The sequence below is a fragment of the Carassius carassius genome, chromosome 22, assembly GCF_963082965.1.
Source record: "Carassius carassius chromosome 22, fCarCar2.1, whole genome shotgun sequence".
NCBI classification, from domain to species: domain Eukaryota; kingdom Metazoa; phylum Chordata; class Actinopteri; order Cypriniformes; family Cyprinidae; genus Carassius; species Carassius carassius.
The window spans coordinates 27,426,928-27,447,996 of record NC_081776.1 but is presented as its reverse complement, the minus strand read 5'-3'; the positions used below and the strand labels follow the sequence as shown (position 1 = coordinate 27,447,996).

Genomic DNA, 21,069 nt, shown 5'->3' with positions numbered 1-21,069 from the left:
ATAAAAATAATAAAACCTATATTTCCCTCAAGACTAGTCATGTTTTTATTTTCTGAGATATAAATGTATCAAGTAAGCTGTAAATATCACGGATAATAAATGTGCTTTGTGGTAATTGTATTATTTTTTCTCCTATAAATTTCTACTAGTATCAGTAACCATCACAATAATGTTAAAAATGTAGCTTATTTGAGAGCACATAAACAATATACACTTTGGAAATACTAGGTATGTGATGTTAATTTATATATTTCAACATGATATTTCAACAACATGGTATTCTACCAGTCAATGCCAATTTGCTAAAGCAGTAATATTGTGAAATATTTGTACTTTTTAAAATAACTGCTTCCTATTTTAATATATTTTAAAATTAAATTAATTCCTGTGATCAAAGCTCAATTTTCAGCATGATTAACTCCAGTCTTACTCCAAATGTAACAATATACACTATACCATTCAAAAGCTTGGAGTCAGTATATATGGGTGATTCTTCAACTATGGTACTCTTTGAGCTAGACAGTTTCAGAAAATAAAAACATTTCTACAAACAGTTTTTTAGTATCAGTTGGTTTCTCAGACTGTCTAGAAACCTTCCCTTAAGTTGGCTGTGCTGATTTTTATTGAATAATATATATTTTATTCCATTTTTATCTGACAGTCCAAGAAAACGGTCATTTCCATCACATAGCAAAACGTGTGTTTTGAAGAGAAAATAATTAAATATCTTCTGTTATAAACATATTTGATTAAATAGCACACACATCTCTGATCAAATTTGTAATTTATTTATTTTTCAGAAATGTAACTGTAAAGATTTTACAATGTTTACACTAAAAAACACCTAAAACTAGATCACTGGAACATTTAATTTACTTATCATAGCTCAAAATCATGTATTTCTCAATGTGTATACACATATCTTACCCCTAACTGCACAATGATCAACACCACTGAATATAGTTGGTTTGATTGTATGTTTTTTATATGTTTTACTTTAAAATATGTGTTGTGGTGGAAATGACATGGCGTGGCGGAAAAGACAATGTGTGGTGGAAATGACATAGATAGGCAACTTCCAATTAGAAACTATTAGAAATTATTTTTTATTTCATTAGTGAACAAAAATATATAACCAATATTTTTGAATAAAAAACAATCCAAAAAATTAAAAAACATGAATGTGTTAGAAATAAAAAAAAAAACATTTCTTCACTGCTTTCTACATGCTGAACTAGTACAAACTAGTACAAACTAGAGCAAACCCTTTATGTCATCATTACCTTAATATAACCTTAATATAACCAGCTGAATATAAATGTTGAATAACAGATAAACATAGGCAATATTTTGAAATCGAAAACTTCTATATGCCTATATGCTGAACCAGAGCAAACACTCTGTACTTAAACGTTACTGTCATGTGTGTTATGTCGTAAATCCATGTACTGTCAAACGTAATAATGTGGAATAACAACTTGAATCTGACAAAATAGACATTGTATTTGCAAAATACTGTATCTGGCAAACTTGTGTATGGGCCTGAGGTTCAGTTATGTGTCATGGTCAAGAACAGAGCATATTTCCTTCCAAACTGTTGGTTCCACCATCACATGCCTCTTTGTTACTGGTAGAGGCTCTGGAACCAGCCTGATCACATCTTCTGGCCGGTACCAAATTACATCGTCTCTCATAGGCCAGAAGAACTTGTTTTTGCCAATATGACTCATGGTTTTCACCAGAGCACAACCCTCAGGGTCCACATCCTGTATAATGCCAGGGTAAGGATCCCCATCATACCGTACCACACACCAACTTCCAATCAGTCCTTCATGCAGGTCTATGATGGGTTGAAAGGTGCTGGTAAGTGTGCTTGAACTTGGTGATCCCAATGCAGTCTCCATGTTCTGTGCTCCCAGTATGTCAACATTTTTGAGACCAAAACACTGGCAAGGATGGGGATCTGCACAAAAGCAACTGAGAACTCGCCAAGAAATCTCCCCCGGTCTTGTAGAGACTATCTAAAAGAACAAAATGCACTTAAACACTGTGGAGATATAAATTGAAAAATGTTAAACTCTCATTACAAAGGTGACGTGTGATACCTGATGTATCTGCATGGTTCCTTTGATGGTCAGCAGGCCATCAGGAAGGAGACTATCCATCTCTTCAATTTCCCCCTCAGTGATGTACATTAACTTGACAGTCGATGGCTGGTTAAGCAGTTGTTCAAACATCACTTTTCCAGTTGGAAGGTCAGTGCCTTTGGCCACAAGCGAGTCTGCCTGGCGCTTAACAGCCGCACCAATTCCATCAGCTGGGCCCTTCCCATGTCCGGCCTCCAGAAAATTCCAGGTCACCTTTTGGAATCCCAGCTCATATGGTACTTTGCTCAGGAAAAAAAAGTTCTTTTTTGACCTATACTGAGTGGTTGGGCCATCACTTATGACATGCAGGGTGGTTGCAGCTGTGTTTAGTTGTTTGAGGTAGGTAAGCACTTTTTTGAGGTGAGCCCAGATTGCAGGTGGGTCATGGCGCATTGAGGAACTAATGGTGCAAACAGACACAACACCATTCTTAGTGTGAGCCACACCAGTATGGAGGCTTACCTGCTGGTGGGAATCACCAAAATGGACAGCTTGAATTTCATTGTAAAATTTGCACATGTAATTTTCTGCGAAGTCAATTTGTAGAACAATGCTTTCTTCGTCAATCTTTTCTTTTAGTTCTCTCAAAGACAGATATTGGTGTTTTATGTTGTGAATGTGCTTTCCCATCTTTTTCTTCAGTTGGTCTGAAAAGTCATCCAACAGTGTCTTCAATGTCCCATATACTTTTTCCTTCGTTGTGTGGTGAACTTTAATCATTTCTTTGGAGCCATCTTTTTTATTTTTTTCTCTGTCTTCCACAGAACTTCTCCATTCAAACCACCAGGTTTGCTCCCCAGCATCGAAGGCAGAGGTTTGGAGCTCATGGTCTTTACAATCCAGACACTCCCTGTACATGCATTCTTTTGTCACATTTTTGCATGCAATTGAATACATGAGATCGGTGACTTTAGACGTTTTAATGACTTTGTGAAAGAATAGTTTGTTTGCCATGAACTGTATGTTTGAGTGTAGCTTACACAGACACGTGTCTCTGTCTTTGATCGTTGGTGTAACAATCCAAAAGGGTCGCTTTTTGCAAAACTCTGCATAGGAGAGTCTGACTTCGGGATGTTCGTGTCTAAACTTCAGGTGCAGTGTCTGCAAAGAATCCACCAGAAAGCGCTTTTGCATTTTATTTTTCATCTTTGTAATTGTCTCTTTCTTTCCAGTAGTGGTCCTACTGTTATCGTCGCGTTCTAAAAACTTTGTTATCTTTTCCTTCACTTCTTGGCTGATTCTGTTTCGTTGTGTTTTGCGGGTGTATTTGAGTTTGTCTGCCCTTGTCATGTTTGTCCTGATTAGCTTTGTAGAGAATCTAAACTCTTTCTTGGCCATGGTGACCAGGCGGTATTTTTTCAAGATCTTGCCAGCCACAAGTTTGGAGATCAGTTGCCGAGCTTTACGATTGTCAACATTCTGATACTTTTTTCTTATTTCTGACATAATGGTGTTATGGAATAGGAGTGTCTTCTTTAATTGCTTGCTTCCTTGCTGCATATGTTGCTTTGTTTTCATTTTAGGTGACTCTAGGGTCCCCAGGTTCTTCCTAAGTCGATTACATCTTTTTTTGTATTTTTCAACTTTTCTGAGGGCATCCTCAAGCTTTTCTTTAATGTGATTAAGATCTCTGTACACCTTTGTTCTTGCCTTCGCAACCTTTTTTCTCCCTCTTTTCCTCTGTGGAATTCTCTCTGGTGTAGGCTCACACAGCTGAGGTGTTTCAGGGATTTCTTCTGCATCAACACTCATGTTGTCTGGTGATTCTGGTGGTGTTGTATGTGCTATAAAACTATTCACTGCTGAGACCATTTTCAATTTCCTACGTCTGTTTTGTTGAGAAATTCGCCACTGTCTTCTCATTTTTCGATGTTCTCTTTTTGGCATTTCTGTCACAGATTTAACAACACCTTGCTGCTTTTTCTTCAGGTATCTTTCTCTGTCCTTCTTGAGGAATTCTGCATATTTAAGTGGGTCTGATTTTATTCTTTCTCTATAAGATTTTGACCTCTGTGCAGTGGTATTGCTTGCCATCTTAAAGAAAGAGCCAATACATCATGTCAAACTTACTTAACAATTGTTCTCTTATTTACCAAAAATATTTTAACAATAATAAATGATAAAATATTTCCTTACTACCTTAACTTAATTAATTATATGTTGTTGTTTTTTTTTACATTAAAGTTTTAGTATTATAGCCCAAATAATTTGCTGTTTTGCATGAACAATGTCTTTTCCACCACACCATGTCTTTACCACCACAATGAACCCCGTGGTGGAAATGACTGTGGTGGAAATGACATTTCCCCCCTTTCCCTCTAAAATATCATGCTATGTTAGCCTGCTAATATTAGTTTTTGAGTTAGCATTAAATATACACAAATTACACATTATTAAATTAAATTTATACAGTTATTTTTACGTCCATGTGAAATATGAGCCGTTTGGAAATGACGACCAATAAACATACTCTCAGTTTTAGTCATATTTACCTTCATTTTTCTTCTTTTCATTACCCCCAAAAGAGGTCACCCTTTCACTCAGCCATGTGTTCCACTGTGGGGTTTCTGTTGCTATGGTTACCAAGTATACAAACCTAAATCAATGATTCCAGGATTCTATTTTGTACAGTGTGGTGGAAATGACAGTGAACCCAAGGGACAAGGGTTCTACTTATGAAAAATATAGGAAAATGTGAATAAATATTGCAATATTTAATATGTATAATTGAAATAGACATTTTTTTATAATTTGTACTTGAAATATACATTTTTTAAATATTTAATTCAGAATTAAACGAGGTTGAAGGTACAAAGTCTGGCTTAGGGACGGAGGGAAAACAGTAAAAAACATGTATAAAAGGCCTCATATTATATAATAAAAAGAATGATTGAGCCATGATAAATTTTTTATAAGTTCCCCTTAGGGTGAAGTAAGTGTGACAAAAACAAAAAAGAAGAAATGTTTTTTAGATTTTATTATTTCATCCAGGGACAAGAAAAGTACCATAGTTAAAGAATCACCCATATATAGAAATTAATACTTTTATTTAGCACACATTTGATGATAAATACAATAATCATGTTACAAACTATGCTGTTCTTTTAATTCATCAAAAAAAAACTGAGAAAAATATTCTCACCTCTTTTTAACATTAATAATAATAATAATAATAATAATTAAAAATAAATGTTTTAGTAGCAAATCAGAATATTAGAAAGATTTCTAAAGGATCATGTGACCGGAGTATTGATGTTAATAATTCAGCTTTGAAAGTCAGCTTTGATTGTTCCTAATAAACTGTTTAACAGCACTTGCAAGTTATTTTGGGGGATAATTAAATATATTCTAAAAAAAACTACAAACATGAAAATAAATACATTTATTTTGTCCTCACATTCTTTGTTGTAACTCTTCCTTCTCAGTTACACACCTGACTGAAAGGCTCATTATGCAGCTCATCATGTGGGCCTTTGTCTTCTCAGGTGTAAATCAGAATAATATTCATGGTCAATCTCGCCTAGTCACATATGCCCTTTCGAAACAAAAAGTGTCTTAGAAAATTTAAATCAATCTGTTGTTTTCTGTGAACAAGTAAATAAGATGATTTTCACATCATTTTGAAGCAAAAATTCTAGGCTACAAGGTCCATGTTTTCAATCTTGTGAACAAATGTTCTGTATGTTTTTATGATCTTATTTCAGTGACTTAAAAATGGTAGTTTTCCACTAACCAAGCATAAACGTTGTTTTCTCAAAAACACAACCATGTACATACATGCTGTTTACATATTATTGCAGCCCAGTTTGTACTGAATACAGTGTCTTACATTTATATATTTATAAGCAAATGATAAAAGCACTAATGGCAGGGCATGTCAAAACTTCTCCAGGCCCCCAAAACCCCCTTGGACTTCAGAGGGTTAATGCTTGATCAGTGTCTTTGTAAACATTTTATGAACACTTATTTATTGAATTAATGTATAATAAAAGTAGGATTAAAGCAATTAAAGGTGCAGTAGGACGTCCTGGAAAATGCTAACTTTAGCCTGATAGCACTTAAAGCATACATCTCGCCCTCCCTCCAAATTGCCGTCCAAAGCCAACTTTACTGAACTCAAACTTTATAGTACTTGACGTTGGTTGTTGTGAAGGAAGGTCAGGTTGTTGATGTTTGTCTGCCATTCTCACTCATATGTGAACTCGCTGATGACGTATCCAATCTACGCGAACAGGGTACACAGCAATATGCAAATACATACTGTGGCAGGGGGACGTGGTTTAGCGAAGTCTGCAGTGGGAGAGAGAATCAGGAGACGAACGATGAGTGAGTGGTTTGAGTGGAAACGATCAACACCTGTTTCTGGTTTCAGTAATTGGCGTGGAGAGAGTATAAAATGCCAGGAGAAACAGGAGCAGTCGAGAGAGAGATGGACTGCTGACGTGAACTGGAACCGAAAAGAGCTACCCGGAAGTGTTTGGCGATAGTGTGTATTGATGTCAGAGTAAAAGTCACCATTGGCGTTTATAAAGAATATTTTTATTTAATAAACTCGTCAGCAGTTCAGCTGACCCCTTTGTCCTCTTACTTTCCTCCTACGAACTTACTACACTGGTGCCGAAACCGGGAAAGGTAGAAGGAGTGCCACCGCCATGCAGAGTCTGTCCTCCACGCCAATTGCGGACGTCATTTCATCCCTCGCGGCCCTACATCAAGAGCAACATCAGGCCTTGCTGGACTTGAGAACGGATCAGGAGCGGCGGTTCCACGCAATTCTTCAAGCCCAGCAGGAGGACCGCGAGAGGTTCCGGAGCTGGATCGACCAAGAGGTTCGTGCCAAGGCCACGGGACTGCCCACGGTACCCGCTCACTTGCCCCTTCACAAGATGGGACCGCAAGATGACCCTGAAGTATTCCTGTATTCCTGGAACTGTTTGAAAACCAGAGGCCAATGGCCAGTTCGACTGATCCCCCTGCTCTCGGGCGAGTCCCAGGTGGCCGCACAACAGTTACCGGTAGCGAACCTCCTGGTCTTCGACAACCTGAAGAGGGCCATCATTCAGCGGGTCGGCCATACCCCGGAGCAGCATCGACAGCGGTTCCGTTCCCTGGACCTGGGGGAATCCGGTCGCCCCTTCGCGATGGCCCAGAAGCTCAGGGACTCCTGCTGCAAGTGGCTACTGGCCGAGGGAAGTGACGTGGAACACGTCATCGACCTCATTGTGCTGGAACAATTCATCGCTCGGCTTCCGAAGAAAACAGCCGAGTGGGACCAGTGACACCATCCCACGTCACTGGACTCGGCCATCCATCTCGCAGAGGACCACATGGTGGCTTGCCCAGGGGTCGGTGAACCCCTACCATCAGTCTCTCTCTCTCCCTCTCTCCACTCTCCGTCTCTCTCTCGACCTGTCCCTCTCCCTAGGTCCTGTCCACCCGGCCCTCCTCGTGTCCCACCCAAGGGCACTATATGAGTCCCAGGGTCATAGTCATAGTTGACTATGCAACACGATATCCTGAAGCAGTGGTCCTCCGCAACATTTCCGCTAAGAGTGTTGCGGACGCCCTGTTTCGTCTAATCTCCTGGGTGGGGGTTCCGAAAGAAATCAGGGCACGATCAGGGCACGGCATTCATGTCACGTACACTACGCGAACTGTACGGATTATTGGGCATTAAATCGATTCGAACTAGCGTCTTTCACCCACAGAGCGACGGCCAGGTCGACCGATTTAATCGCACACTTAAATCAATGATCCGTAAATTCGTCCAAGAAGACGCCAATAATTGGGATAAGTGGCTAGAGCCCTTGTTATTCGCTGTGCGGGAGGTCCCACATGTAACGACTCGTAAGGAGGACAGGAGGCAAATGCGAGTAAACAGAGTTTATTGACAAGAGGTGTGATGGATGAAGGTTGGAGAGTGACGCAGGGACCTCGACGGCAGCACAGACTGGTGAGTAGGTGGTTTGAGTGCGCTGGTAGAGATGATGGTGGTGGTAGATCCGTGAGAGGTGAAGATAATCCGTGAGTGAGTGATACAATCCAGCAACGACCGAACAGGAGACAAAGCAAAGGCAGGAACACGAGAGACTGAACAGACATCAACACGGAGGATCTCAAACAACGATCTGACAAACAAGAGATGAAAGACAGGGCATTAAGTAGGCTGTTGGATCAGCGGCAACACCCACATGAAACAATCAACATGATGTAACATGAATACAGCAGGAGACGGTGCATTCATGAACCGTGACACCACAAGCCTCCACAGGGTTTTCCCCCTTTGAGCTTCTCTACGGACGCCAGCCCCGAGGGGTGCTGTATGTACTGAGAGAAACTTGGGAGGAGGGGCCATCTCAAGGCAAAAACAAAATTCAGTATGTGCTGGACTTGAGAACAAAACTCCACATTTTGGGGCGGCTATCAATGGAGAATTTGTTACAAGCCCAGGACCACCGAGGCCAGCTGTATAACAGGGAAACTAGATAGAAACTAGGCACGTCAGATCTATTCCTCAACCTCCTAAAAAAATGGAATGAGGCCGAATCAGTGATGTTGGCAACGGTGATTAGTGGAGAGGATGATCTCGGACCAGAGGCGAATATAAGACCACAATCCCTCGCCCTGGCCACAGGGGGAGATCACCTCTCGCTGTCCCAACTCACTGATCTAACGAAATTACAGGCAGAATTTGCTGACGTGTTCTCACCCCTACCGCGCCGTACGAACCTGATTCAGCACCATATCGAGACGGATCCGGGCGTGGTAGTTTGCAGCCGGCCGTATCGCTTACCTGAGCACAAGAAACAGGTAGTTCACGCTGAATTAGGCGCAATGCTTGAAATGGGAGTAATAGAAGAATCCAATAGTAACTGGGTGAGCCTGCTCAGTCCGGTTCTGTGTGGATTACCGCAAGGTGAATGCTGTGTCGAAATTCGACGCATATCCAATGCCACGGGTTGACGAGTTGCTTGATCGGCTAGGCACGGCTTGTTTTTATTCGACATTGGACTTATCAAAGGGATATTGGCAGATCCCATTGTCTCCATTATCCAAAGAAAAGACAGCTTTCACAATGCCGTTTGGATTACACCAGTTTGTTACCCTTCCATTTAGGTTGTTCAGGGCACCGGCTACCTTTCAGCGTCTCATGGATAAGATTCTGCGGCCCCAGAGGGCTGTCCTGAGGGCTGTCCTGAGATCGCTGAGGGGGGCTGGACTCGAGGCCAACTCAAAGAAGTGTGCGATTGGGCGAGTGGAAGTAAGGTATCTGGGCTTCCACTTGGGGCATGGACAGGTACGTCCCCAAATTGACAAGACAGCCGCTGTTGTGACCTGCCCATGTCCCAAGACCAAAAAGGAGGTAAGGCAGTTCTTGGGGCTGGCGGGATATTATAGATGGTTTGTTCCTAATTATTCGGACCTCACAAGTCCCTTGACTGACCTTACTAAAAAGGAGGTGCCAAATACGGTCCAGTGGACGGAGCCGTGTCAGCAGGCCTTTACCCAGGTAAAGGCTGCCCTGTGTGGCGGGCCGTTATTACACTCTCCTGATTTTTCTCTCCCTTTTCTGTTGCAGACGGACACGTCGGACAGGGGGCTGGGTGCAGATCGCTTTATAAACGCCTTGAAGCTGCTTCTGTGACAGTTCAGAAACATGCTGATATAATCCCAACAGAAGCACTGACTAGAGTGGCCGCTCAGTTCATCCTGTGTATGAGCCGTGGCGCCCCGCAGATTTGTGCAGAGCGGCGTGCAACTGAACGTGATCCGCTGTACTACTGGTTAAAATGCTAATTCTTGATATCAGAATTTACATTTCAACTAATAAAAATTATAATTATTGATATCTGTAAGTTTATTTTCACTAGTTAAATGTCACCATAGGCTGCCATTCAAATCTAATTGAACATTGTCACTAGTGGCAATTAAATTGTTGATATCAATAATTAAATTGTTGATATCAAGAATAGACGTCTGTACTAGTAACTAGTGATTACTAATATCAAAAATAATGTTTTTTACTAGAAAGAATTTTATTTCTAATATGTGAAATTGGAATTTCAACTAGTAAGAAATTAATTCTTTATATCAACAATTAAATTTGAATGGCAGTCTATGTTGACATTTAACTAGTGAAAATACAACATTTTTGTTAAATAACCTAAATGAACTTTTATCTTATATAGTATCCGAAGACCTTGATTGCATGTTAGCATAAAACATACAAATGTAATTAGATTTTTTTTTTAAATGAACAATTCCTGTATAAAATGGGACAGCAAACTTTATATCAAACATTTTTTAATCGTCCACAGCTGAGCAACGTGGGAGGCATGTGCATTCACAAAGTAATTTTCAGATGCAATGAAAGAAAAATGGATAAAAACATACACGAAACTTGTAAATAGTTAACAACATAGCCTAGATTAGGCCCAGACTCTGTTCCTAAGTATATAATGTAAATTTGTTAACTCACAGTAACAAATTTCCAGCAAACATGCAGCAAACGAAAACAAGCGATTCATTGGTTAAATTATTCACCTGTTTTCATTTGCTGCATGTTTTTTAAAAACATGCACAAAAATAGAGTTTGTGAGAGGAAAAAAAAATGTCATGTATAGATCGCATTTTATTACATTCAGAAATAATAACGGCAGGCTTAATAATGTTATAATGTAACAACAGGATATTTTTAGTTCCCCTCACTTTACAAAAAATGCTTTAAATGTAACAAATTTAGCAGAACAGAAAAAGAGCAAAAAATATATAATTCTAATGGGATAAATATAATTGCAGTATATAATAATATAGGCTTAGCTATAAACAAACAAACAACAAAAAAAAATTATAATAATTTAAAGCGAAACATAAGTTAATGTTGGGTTCTCTCATTCTGGACAAATCCAAGCATTTTCATATTCGTAATGTTGCCCATTTGAAGCTGAACTATTATTAATTAGCTAAAATCGGCTTTGTGTTTCAAGCGTGTTTAAATATCGATGTAAAAAAAATCATAATAATCAAAAAAATGCCAGTGGACCGATGATCACGCTGAATGTCTGGTGAACGACTGCTGTTTCCAATGAATATGTACATGTGAGGCACCAGCGCGATCAAACAGCTGAAACAGAAAATACTACATTTTTAGTCAACAGTAAAGGCATAATTCGAAAAATGAAAAGTGTTAGCAGTTTAAAAAATCAAGAATGATAACAGAGTTAATAAAAATTATTTCTAAATGCTGGACCGTTCTCATTTGGCTCTGCATATGGAACATGAAGATTTTTTATTTAAATTTTTTAACCAAGAATGAACCGAAATGAAAACATTTATATATATATAAATATATAAATGGCAATTTCATTGGCTGGCGCTCATCTATTACCATCCCTGTTTTGATTTCAGCAAATCAGCTTGACCGAACGCAGACAACGTGATTAATATTCATGAACCCAGCAGTTCATCAATCCATAGTACATTGTATATTGTTAGTATGGTAGTAGAATTGGAAGTAGTATTATCTTTTAATAATAATTAATATGATATATTACTATTATTTTTTTTTACGGAAATTCTGAAGGACCAACAATATCTTAAGCATCACCACCATTCTTAAGTTGAGGACAAAATGACAAATATGCATTCATACATGGTTACCAAGTTTTAGTTCTAATCACTAAAGTTCTATCATTAAATTGTGCTTAATTATCATAATATAATGCTTGACTGACTGATTAAGAACCTAATATTTAAGAAGCTGTGCCATTTTACAAAGATAAGCTGATTGGAATCATGTGTGTGTGTGTGTGTGTGTGTGTGTGTGTGTGTGTGTGTGTGTGTGTGTGTGTAAAATAGCATATCGGTCTGGCGAGTAAACTGAAAAATGTATTAGCCAATGGTGATTATGTTGCCAAGGTGTGCATAGAGGGTTGAAATATACTAGCTATAGTTATAATAACATCTATTCATCCACATATTTGAACATAGTGATTGAGTGAATGTGAATGTCAAACCTCAGTATGTAAAGTCGACAGTGTGAACTCTTCAGTCCATTAGAAAGCAGCTTCACTCCTAAATCCTGCAGATGATTGCTGCTCAGGTCCAGCTCTGTCAGATGAGAGTTTGATGATTGTAGAGCAGAAGACACAGTTTCACAGCATGTTTCATCAAGACCACAGCCGTCAAATCTGCCAAAACAGAATGCTTTTATTTTCTGATGTTCAGTGTTTCTGCAGTAATTTATTATACCCTTCATAATCCAAACAGGAACATATTACACATATTATTTTGACATTTAATCGATAAGTGATATAGAACAAAACATTTAATTAAACAGCAGTCAGTGAAATTACTCACAGGGCTTTTCTGCAGCATCTCACAGCTGGAACGAGTCTCTTGTAGTTTGAAGGTGACGTGAACCTCTTTGGACTGAACTCATCCAGCACCTCCTCTGACATCAGCAGTACTAAGGTGAGCACTGTGCACATTGAATATGAGAGGTCTCTTCCTGGATGTGCATCTGAACTGAGATAAGTCTGGATTTCCTCATATAAAGAATTATCTTTCAGCTCAAGTAAGCAGTAGAATAAATTGACTGACGTTTCATCTGAGATGTCCTGTTTTTGTAATTCCTTAATGTATTCAGTTGTTTGTCTAATGCTCTCACTGGTGTCTTTAGTGTGTGTGATCAGGCCTTTGAGCAGGCTCTGACTGGATTCCAGTGAAATGCCCATCAGAAACCTCAGGAACAGGTCCAGATGTCCTCTCTTACTCTGCATGGCTTTATCAGTGGCCCTCTTTGTTAAATGATGAAATTTGACATTTCTAAAGAAGAACTGAAGCTTTTGTCTGGATGTATTTTGTGAATCTTCAAAGAAAAACTGAAGCTCTTGCTTGTTCTTGTTCAGATAACAGATGTACACATGCACTGCAGCGAGGAACTCTTGAACACTCAGATGCACAAAGCTGAAGACCTTTGTCTTATAAAGTCCATCTTCCATCCTAAACATCTCAGCTATCATTCCTGTGAACTCGGTGTCTTTACTCACTTCAATACCACATTCTTTCAGATCCTTCTCATAGAATACAATGTTTTCCTTCTTCAGCTGTTCAAATGCTAGCTTGGCTAACTTCAAAATCATTTCTCTATTTATTTTTAAATGGTCTGAATGTTCACTTTCTTCTTGTTCATCATACTTCTGACTCTTAATGTTCATCTGTATCCGCAGGAAGTGAATGTACATTTCAGTGAGTGTTGTGCTTATGTTCTCTGTATTGCTTTGGATGAGAATATCCTGAAGTACTGTGGCTGTGATCCAGCAGAACACAGGAATGTGGCACATGATGTAGAGACTACGAGACGTCTTAATGTGTGAGATGATTCTGGAGGCCAGACTCTCATCTGTGATTCTCTTTCTGAAGTACTCCTCCTTCTGTTCATCAGTGAATCCTCGCACTTCTGTGAACAAACCCACATACCGAGGAGGGATCTGATTGGCTGCTGCTGGTCGTGATGTCACCCAGACCAGAGCTGATGGAAGCAGCTTCCTTTTGACCAGACTTGTAAACAGCACATCTACAGATGCTCTTTCCTCAACAGTGTCCGGCGTGTCACTTTTAAAGTTCAATGGCAGGTGACTCTCATCAAGTCCATCAAATATAAATGCTAGCTTACATTCCTTATATAAATTTGATTTCTCTAGGACCTTCAGTTCAGGATAAAATTTCAGCAGAAACTCATGGAGACTGATCTCTTTATCTTTAATAACGTTGATCTCTCTGAATGGAAGCAGGAACACACAGTTTATATCCTGATTGGTGTTTCCTTCTGCCCAGTCCAGGATGAATTTGTGCACAGAGACAGTTTTTCCGATGCCAGCGACTCCCTTGGTCAGCACAATCTTCTCCTCATTTTTTTTTCTCAGTTCAGTAAATATATTATTGCATTTGATTGGTTTGTCCAGTGTTTTGTTGTTCCTGAAAACATCATCAATCTTCAGAATCTCATGTTCATGATTGACATCTTTCATATCTCCCTCTGTGATGAACAGCTCTGTGTAAACAGTTTTGAGATCTGTGTCGTTTTCTTTGTTGCCCTCAAAAATATATTTTGCTTTCTTCATCATGTTGTTTTTGTGAGTTTTCAAGAAGTTTTGCAGTTCTATAGTGAAAAACAAATCAATCAGATTGATAAAGCATTAAGCAAATTGGAGAAATATTTTTCTTTTCAGCATGATCATTATTATTAATAACATGCAGACAGACTAAAATCATACTGCTAAAAACAGCACAGACCATCTCTAACAGCTTGGTTTCAATTTTAGAATTTCTGAAAGTTTTTTTTGATGAATGGTTTCCAACATCATCTAGCACATCAAACAGGATGTGAGGCTGTATTTACAACATGCTTTGACCTACTTAAATAAACTTTGCATGTGTGATTTTAATCATGCCTTGATGACATTGAATCAATTTGGTGACAGTGCCACCTACTGGTCAACTTTAATAAACAATTGTATCACAATATAAGATGTTCAATTAATTTTTAGACCTTTGTGAACTGGATATCACTGGGGACATGCTGTTACACTTTATTTTAAGGACCAGCTCTCACTATTAACTAGTTGCTTATTAGCATGCATATTATTAGCATATTGGCTGTTTATTAGTACTCATAAAGCACATGTTAATATGTTATTCTGCCTGACCACATTTTAGATCCCTTAATCCTACACTAGGGTTGTGCCGATAGACAGAGATATCGACGATAGCAGATGTCTTTGTCGATAGTGAAGACGATATTAGGCTCATTCTCCTATTAACAAGTAACAAGTAATCACTTTAACAAGTAATCTGAACGGCCTATATATGTGCAATATTTTAAACGAGTATAATGCCACAGTTATGTTAGAAGGCGTCTCATTCTTGTTTCTGTGGCGTTGCGTCAGACTCGTCATGAGGAGCACGGTGCAGAGTGATGTATGACTGGTGCATCACTTCAATTCAACTTTATTCCAAATATAGGAACTGGTTTTGAATGCTTTATATTTAACATGTTCATTTATGTCCAATATTAGTGTTAAACTGTTGGACTTTATATGAAATCTACTATTGATTTTCACCGTTGACTGATTTTGCAGAAAATTTCGACTGATAACTTCCATGCACAGATGCGGCTAATTTGTCACAGTTCCTTATTCTAAAGTGTTACTGGACACGCTGTTCTCAGGGTTTAGGGAAAAAAAAAATCCTGAGTCTGAACTTTTTTCCGGGGCGGGGCGGGGCAGGGCAGCACATGGAAAGCATGCAATGACTCTGACAACTTTAACATTTGAAAGGATACTATGGCAAAGTTATTGGTTTGTTTATTCAAACTGATTTTCTTTTTCATGAATATATGATTGACCTGAAGAAGGAAAGCTGTATCATACACTTGGAAAAGGATGAGTTATATTACCGCTTATCGACACTAGGGGTGAGACAATACACTTAGTGAGACAAAATACAGATCCTTGGTTCACTAGAACGTGACAATATTTTAACACTATTTTTAAGAAATGTTCAATGACAAATTATAAGGTTTTTTTTATTGTAAAAAGTAAAACAATTCAGTTGTATTTAGAAATATTTTAACTAATCTAGGACTGTAACTAATTATTATTTTGGTAACCAAGTAATCTACTCATTATTTTGACAACTGAGTAATCTGATATTTATTTAGTAACACAAAAAGACCTAAGTGAAAAACCCGCTTTACTATAGCTATTTATATATAAACTAACGATGAGGCAATAATAATTGGCTTAAATAAAATATCAAAACCAAAAAATTACTTGATTGTACTGAACAACACTGTTAAAATACATAATGTAATATACACATAATATGAACATAACTAACTTAAGTACATTATGTATTAAAACAAATACCTGCAGAGGGTGCCAAAGGCCTGGTGATGTTTCACTTTACTGTGTGATTAAACTGTTTAAATCATTAAATTGTAATATTTGGCCACATGCAGAACCTTTTATTTTGAAATCGCGATGTACAATACATGGCATATTTAGACATAGTTTGAAGTATTCTCCTGTTGGCAAAGGTTTTTAATGATTTACATTACAAATCTAGTGAAATAATGCACACTGGTTTCCCAGATGAACTTTTTTTGAATGCAATTTAAATTCACAGCATATACAGAGGAAGAGTGTGAACAGGACCTTTTCAAAAATCCTGGTAATTTTGTTCTGGCAATCATATAATTTTTATTTTATACTCTGAGCTGTTTACAAAGCTCTGCTGCTTTTTAATAAACGTTAGTTACTCTATATAAATATGCGCTAGATGGCCATCTTTGAGCATTGCGCCTTGCAGCTTGTCAAAGTTGGTGTGACTGGTCCTGTAATGCTTGCAGTTTATCTAGTTTGTATTTACAGACAGTGATTGATATTTATTCAAGATATCTTGTGAATTACCTCCAACAGGGACAGATGTCTTTATATTTCCCTCAGTCTGAGCTGTGAGAGAGAGAAAGAGAGAATTAATCACTGGGAAACATTTATCACACATTAATCACATCAGCAAAGCAAAGAGGGAAAGAGGTTTAAGTCAAACCATCACACTTGTAAATATTTACTCACATTACAGTCACGGTGAATGAAATGTTACCTTGCTTGTGTTCATTCTCCAGCTGATCAGCCAGATCACTCTGTTTCATCTTTCTCAGGATGTCCACCATGATCTTTACAGCTCCTTCTGGTCCAAAACATGCCACCATCTTTTCCACTGTGTCGAATATATCTGCCTTTTCCATTTCAGACTTTGATATACACTTATGATATGCATTCATTAAGCGCCAATGAAACTCCTTCAGTTCAGCTTCTACCAGCTCCTTCAGTGAGTCCACGAGCAGTTCTTTAACAGACGCCATCGTCCTTCACCAACTCACAGCTGCAGGGCAAAAAGAAAAAGATCTGAAGAACTTTCACTCTTAATGTGGACCTTAGTGCTCAAATGTTATTTGGATTATGAAGCTGTGAATGAAAATTCTGATATGAATCATCAGAAAGTGGTTTAAGCAAATCTAATTAGTAGCATATTGCCTTATTCTGCATAACCATATTTTAAATCCCAAAATCCTCCCTCATACCTAAACTTGACAACTACCTTACTATTAATAAGCAGCAACTTAGGAGTTTACTGAGGCAAAAGTCATAGTTAATAGTTAATGGTGATAATTGGTCCCATTATTTATTTCCTTTATTACATGTCAAACTAGCCTTAAAGTTTAATCAGGATTCAAAGAAAGATATTACACATTTAGCATAGGCAGTTTTTTCCCTTTACTTAATAATAATAATAAATGATCATTTTAATCAGATAGTATTATTTCAAAGATTTATATCAAAAACAGAATTGTCTGACTTCAGCTTTGTGGAATCATGCTATGTAAAACATTCCAGCACAAAACAAAAGCAGCAGACAGACTGAATGAAGATGCAGATTCACTCTTAGCTTGTAGGTGGCGCTCATGGAACAGCAGGAATGAAGCATTTCCTTGGTTACCGCTGTAAACAAAGCAGCACTGCGCTTATACATACTGCTTTACTAATACTAGTTTAATAATACTGTTTTGGCAATGCCATCCAAAACTTTTCTGAAGACAGTCAGTCCCCTTCAGTGATACATTCAAATTTATATTTTCGTCCTATAATTCGAGCATCATGAACAGTGAGATTTAAACCATGAAAATGTTCCAAAACCATGTTTTATCTGAGTTTTGTGTTTCAAATATTTCACATGATTTTAACGTGATTGCAAGTTGTTTTCCAGTAGAATCCAAAAATAACAGAAAAATAAGTACAAAAAATACAGTACAAAGACTAGAGAATGTAATGTATTTTTGTACTTATTTTCTGTTATATTCGGGAGCTACTGGTACATTGATAAAGATCTACCAGTAGACTGAGATGGACGGGTTGGCAACCATTACTATAGAAGAACATAACATGAAAGACAACAAGCCATTGGCTTAAAACACAGTCCTGTTCAATAATTAAATAGATTGACAAGCTTTTTGGCTAACACATACGGCCTAATTGAGTTAAATGGAGATGAAAAGTCAATAAGCGTTGTTACGGCATCTTCAACACCCCTCCTTGCCCTATATGCAAACTGAAATGGATCTTATCTTAACTGAAATTCATATCTCGATTCTCACGATTTTCTCAAGTGTTTTCATCACCAAAGAAGTGAGGACTACTGGTCAAAAATCATTTAACCTTTGGATTCCAGCATTTGCTACAGGAACCACTATAGCATTTTTCAGATTTGTGGGACAATTTGCATTAAAAGAGACATGTAAAAAAAATCTGTGTAAATCTGGTCCAGGACTTTTGTTTATCTTTACCCTTTCAAAACACCTAGCCACTGCAGGAAAATCAATATTAAACATTGTTGCTTTGCCAAAACATTATCATCATTCACATTAAATCTTTTCTTTCTTTCCATGTTTTATTATTACACAGTCTGATATAAAACACAGAACAATACAGTAAAGAGAACATTGCATTTTTTCCCTTATCCCCACGTTTAACCCTACTGAATTAAGTGAATCCAGATCAAAACATTACATAACCTCCCCCAACCCATAAACCCCTCAGGTGGATTGACAAGAAACTGGATTATCTATAATAATACTATATGGAATAAATATAATAATTTATGAAATGTATATAACAAAGTATGTATTCAAATAAGAGAAAAGAAAAAACTAACAAAACAATTATTCAAACAGAAGCATACATCCATACATACACACACAACCATGCTCTACTGTACAAAAATGTAAACATTTACACACTGAACAAACTCAATCAGAATCTAGTGAGGTCAAAGATTCAAAGAAATTTAGAATGGGGTTCCAAATTTTGGGGTTTCAGGACTTTTACTTGTAAGAGTGTACTTTTCTACTGTGCTATTGCTATTTTTACTTAAGTAAATGATCCAGTACTTATTCCACCACTGCAACAGACACCCCGGTACCGGTGTGTATGCAGAGTTAATCTACATTCTACTTTTACAAACAAATGCACTTCTTAATGGTCAACGATTAAGGATACATACATTAAGTAGAGCTCTCCTCTCCTTCACCACTGAGGGGGCCAAATTGTTGCCATCAGAGTCTTGAAGTTGATCAGACACAGGAGACATTTCCGCAGCCGAGAGATCAAGTGTAGAAGATGCAGAATCTGAACTGCGATGAGAGGCCGCATCAACATCCGTAGTTTCTATACCGGATGGAATGGTTGTCGTTGCAGGAGAACCACCCCATATCTGCTCACATAGTTCAAAATAAAGTAGAACCACTCTGCCATGGCCGCTTTTCCGACCGGAATCCACCGCTTGCCTGTATTAACCCCGTATCGCCTTAAGCTGGTTGGTGACGATGGTCCTGGTTATATCATCTTTACGATGAGGAAACTCTTGGGACGTCTCAGAAGGGTACTGCTCTAGGAACAGCGCTAGGATGTCGGCGTACTTGGACTGGCAAGACTCCCAGTCCACGTTTTCCTGAGTTTTACTAACTGTATTCAAGTGTGACCGTTAGAAACAATTCAACTTCATCATCAGTCAAAACATATGACTCCCCCTTTCCTCTGTGCGCCATGTTGTTAGCCTACTGGAACCGGTAATAACTTTTTGTTAGGCTTCTGATTGGCCAACGTGGCTTTACGATTAGGGTGATATCGCCGCCTGCTGGTGTGGCATGCTCGTGACAGCGCTTGATAGCGTGTTTTTGCATTTTCATGTAAACGGATATTTCTTTTAAACCGAGCATGTGTGGACGGGATTTTTTTTTAAACGCTGGAGGAAAAACTCATTATAAAAATACCCGTGTCCGTGTGGACTAGGCCTGACATGAGATCTTTTAACCTAGAGGTAGTTGGGGGTGGAGTTGGACTCTTCCATTGTAGCAACATACATATTCTAGCAGCTAGGGAGGCAAATGTAATAACATCTGTTTGTTGTATCGAAAGAGTAGAAGAAAACACAGATACACCAAAGATAGCAACCATGGGACTTGGAGGGAGAGAAATATGTAAAGCCCTTGAAAGAAAATCAAAAAAGGAAGCCCAGTATGAGGCCAATTCAGGGCAACTTTAAAAATGCATGAACATGGTCAGCTGGAGAAAATGAGCATCTGATACAAGAGTCATCTGTTTCTGGGAACAGCATTTGAAAGCTTTAGTAAAGTGGGTTCGATGTAAAACGTTTAACTGAATCAGCCTTAACCAGGCACAAGCAGAAGTGGAATTAAATAATTAATTCATTAACAAGAGCCTCGAGCAGAGCTCTTCAGAAAAGCTGAGCTCTAACTCTTTCTCCCACGTTGACTTCAAACATAAGAGAGATGAAGATCTAGATCAGGGGTCAGCAACCTACGTGCCAACAGTGGCATGCAGAGAAATAATCGCTGGCACGCAAGCAATCCCATCAAACATTTGACGTCTGACTGAGACCCTATTGGTACGTCCGTGGACGTGCAAAACTGGTTCAGTATCTGAACGTCTGACTGAGACCCTATTGGTACGTCCGTGGAAGTGCAAAACTGGTTCAATATCTGAACATCTGACTGAGACCCTATTGGTACGTCCGGGGACGTGCAAAACTGGTTCAATATCTGAACGTCTGACTGAGATCCTAGTGGTACATCCATGGACGTGCAAAAGTGGTTCAAAGTCTAAATTTCTAATGGGAACACCTTTTGTATGTCTATGGATGTGCAAAACTAGTTCAATATCTGAACGTCTCTCTAGGGGCCCTCATGGATGTCTGAGGATGTGCAATATAGTAGTAATTCTCATCCAGCACCCATATGCGTGCTCTCCTCACTGCTCTTCTCTCTGTACACCAATGTCTG

General features: G+C 38.5%; 1 protein-coding gene across 1 annotated transcript in view; it reads right to left on the bottom strand.

The window, feature by feature from the left end:
• Nucleotides 1-21,069, bottom strand: part of LOC132099203 (NACHT, LRR and PYD domains-containing protein 12-like) — a 165,446-nt gene that overhangs the window by 110,528 nt on the left and 33,849 nt on the right. The window contains exons 2-5 of the mRNA XM_059505655.1: nt 16,815-17,096; nt 16,622-16,663; nt 12,507-14,310; nt 12,164-12,337 (exon numbers count right to left, since the gene is read on the bottom strand). Of these exons, the coding sequence (XP_059361638.1) occupies nt 12,164-12,337; nt 12,507-14,310; nt 16,622-16,663; nt 16,815-17,076 (2,282 nt within the window). The 5' untranslated portion in view covers nt 17,077-17,096. The remainder of the gene's footprint in view (nt 1-12,163; nt 12,338-12,506; nt 14,311-16,621; nt 16,664-16,814; nt 17,097-21,069) is intronic.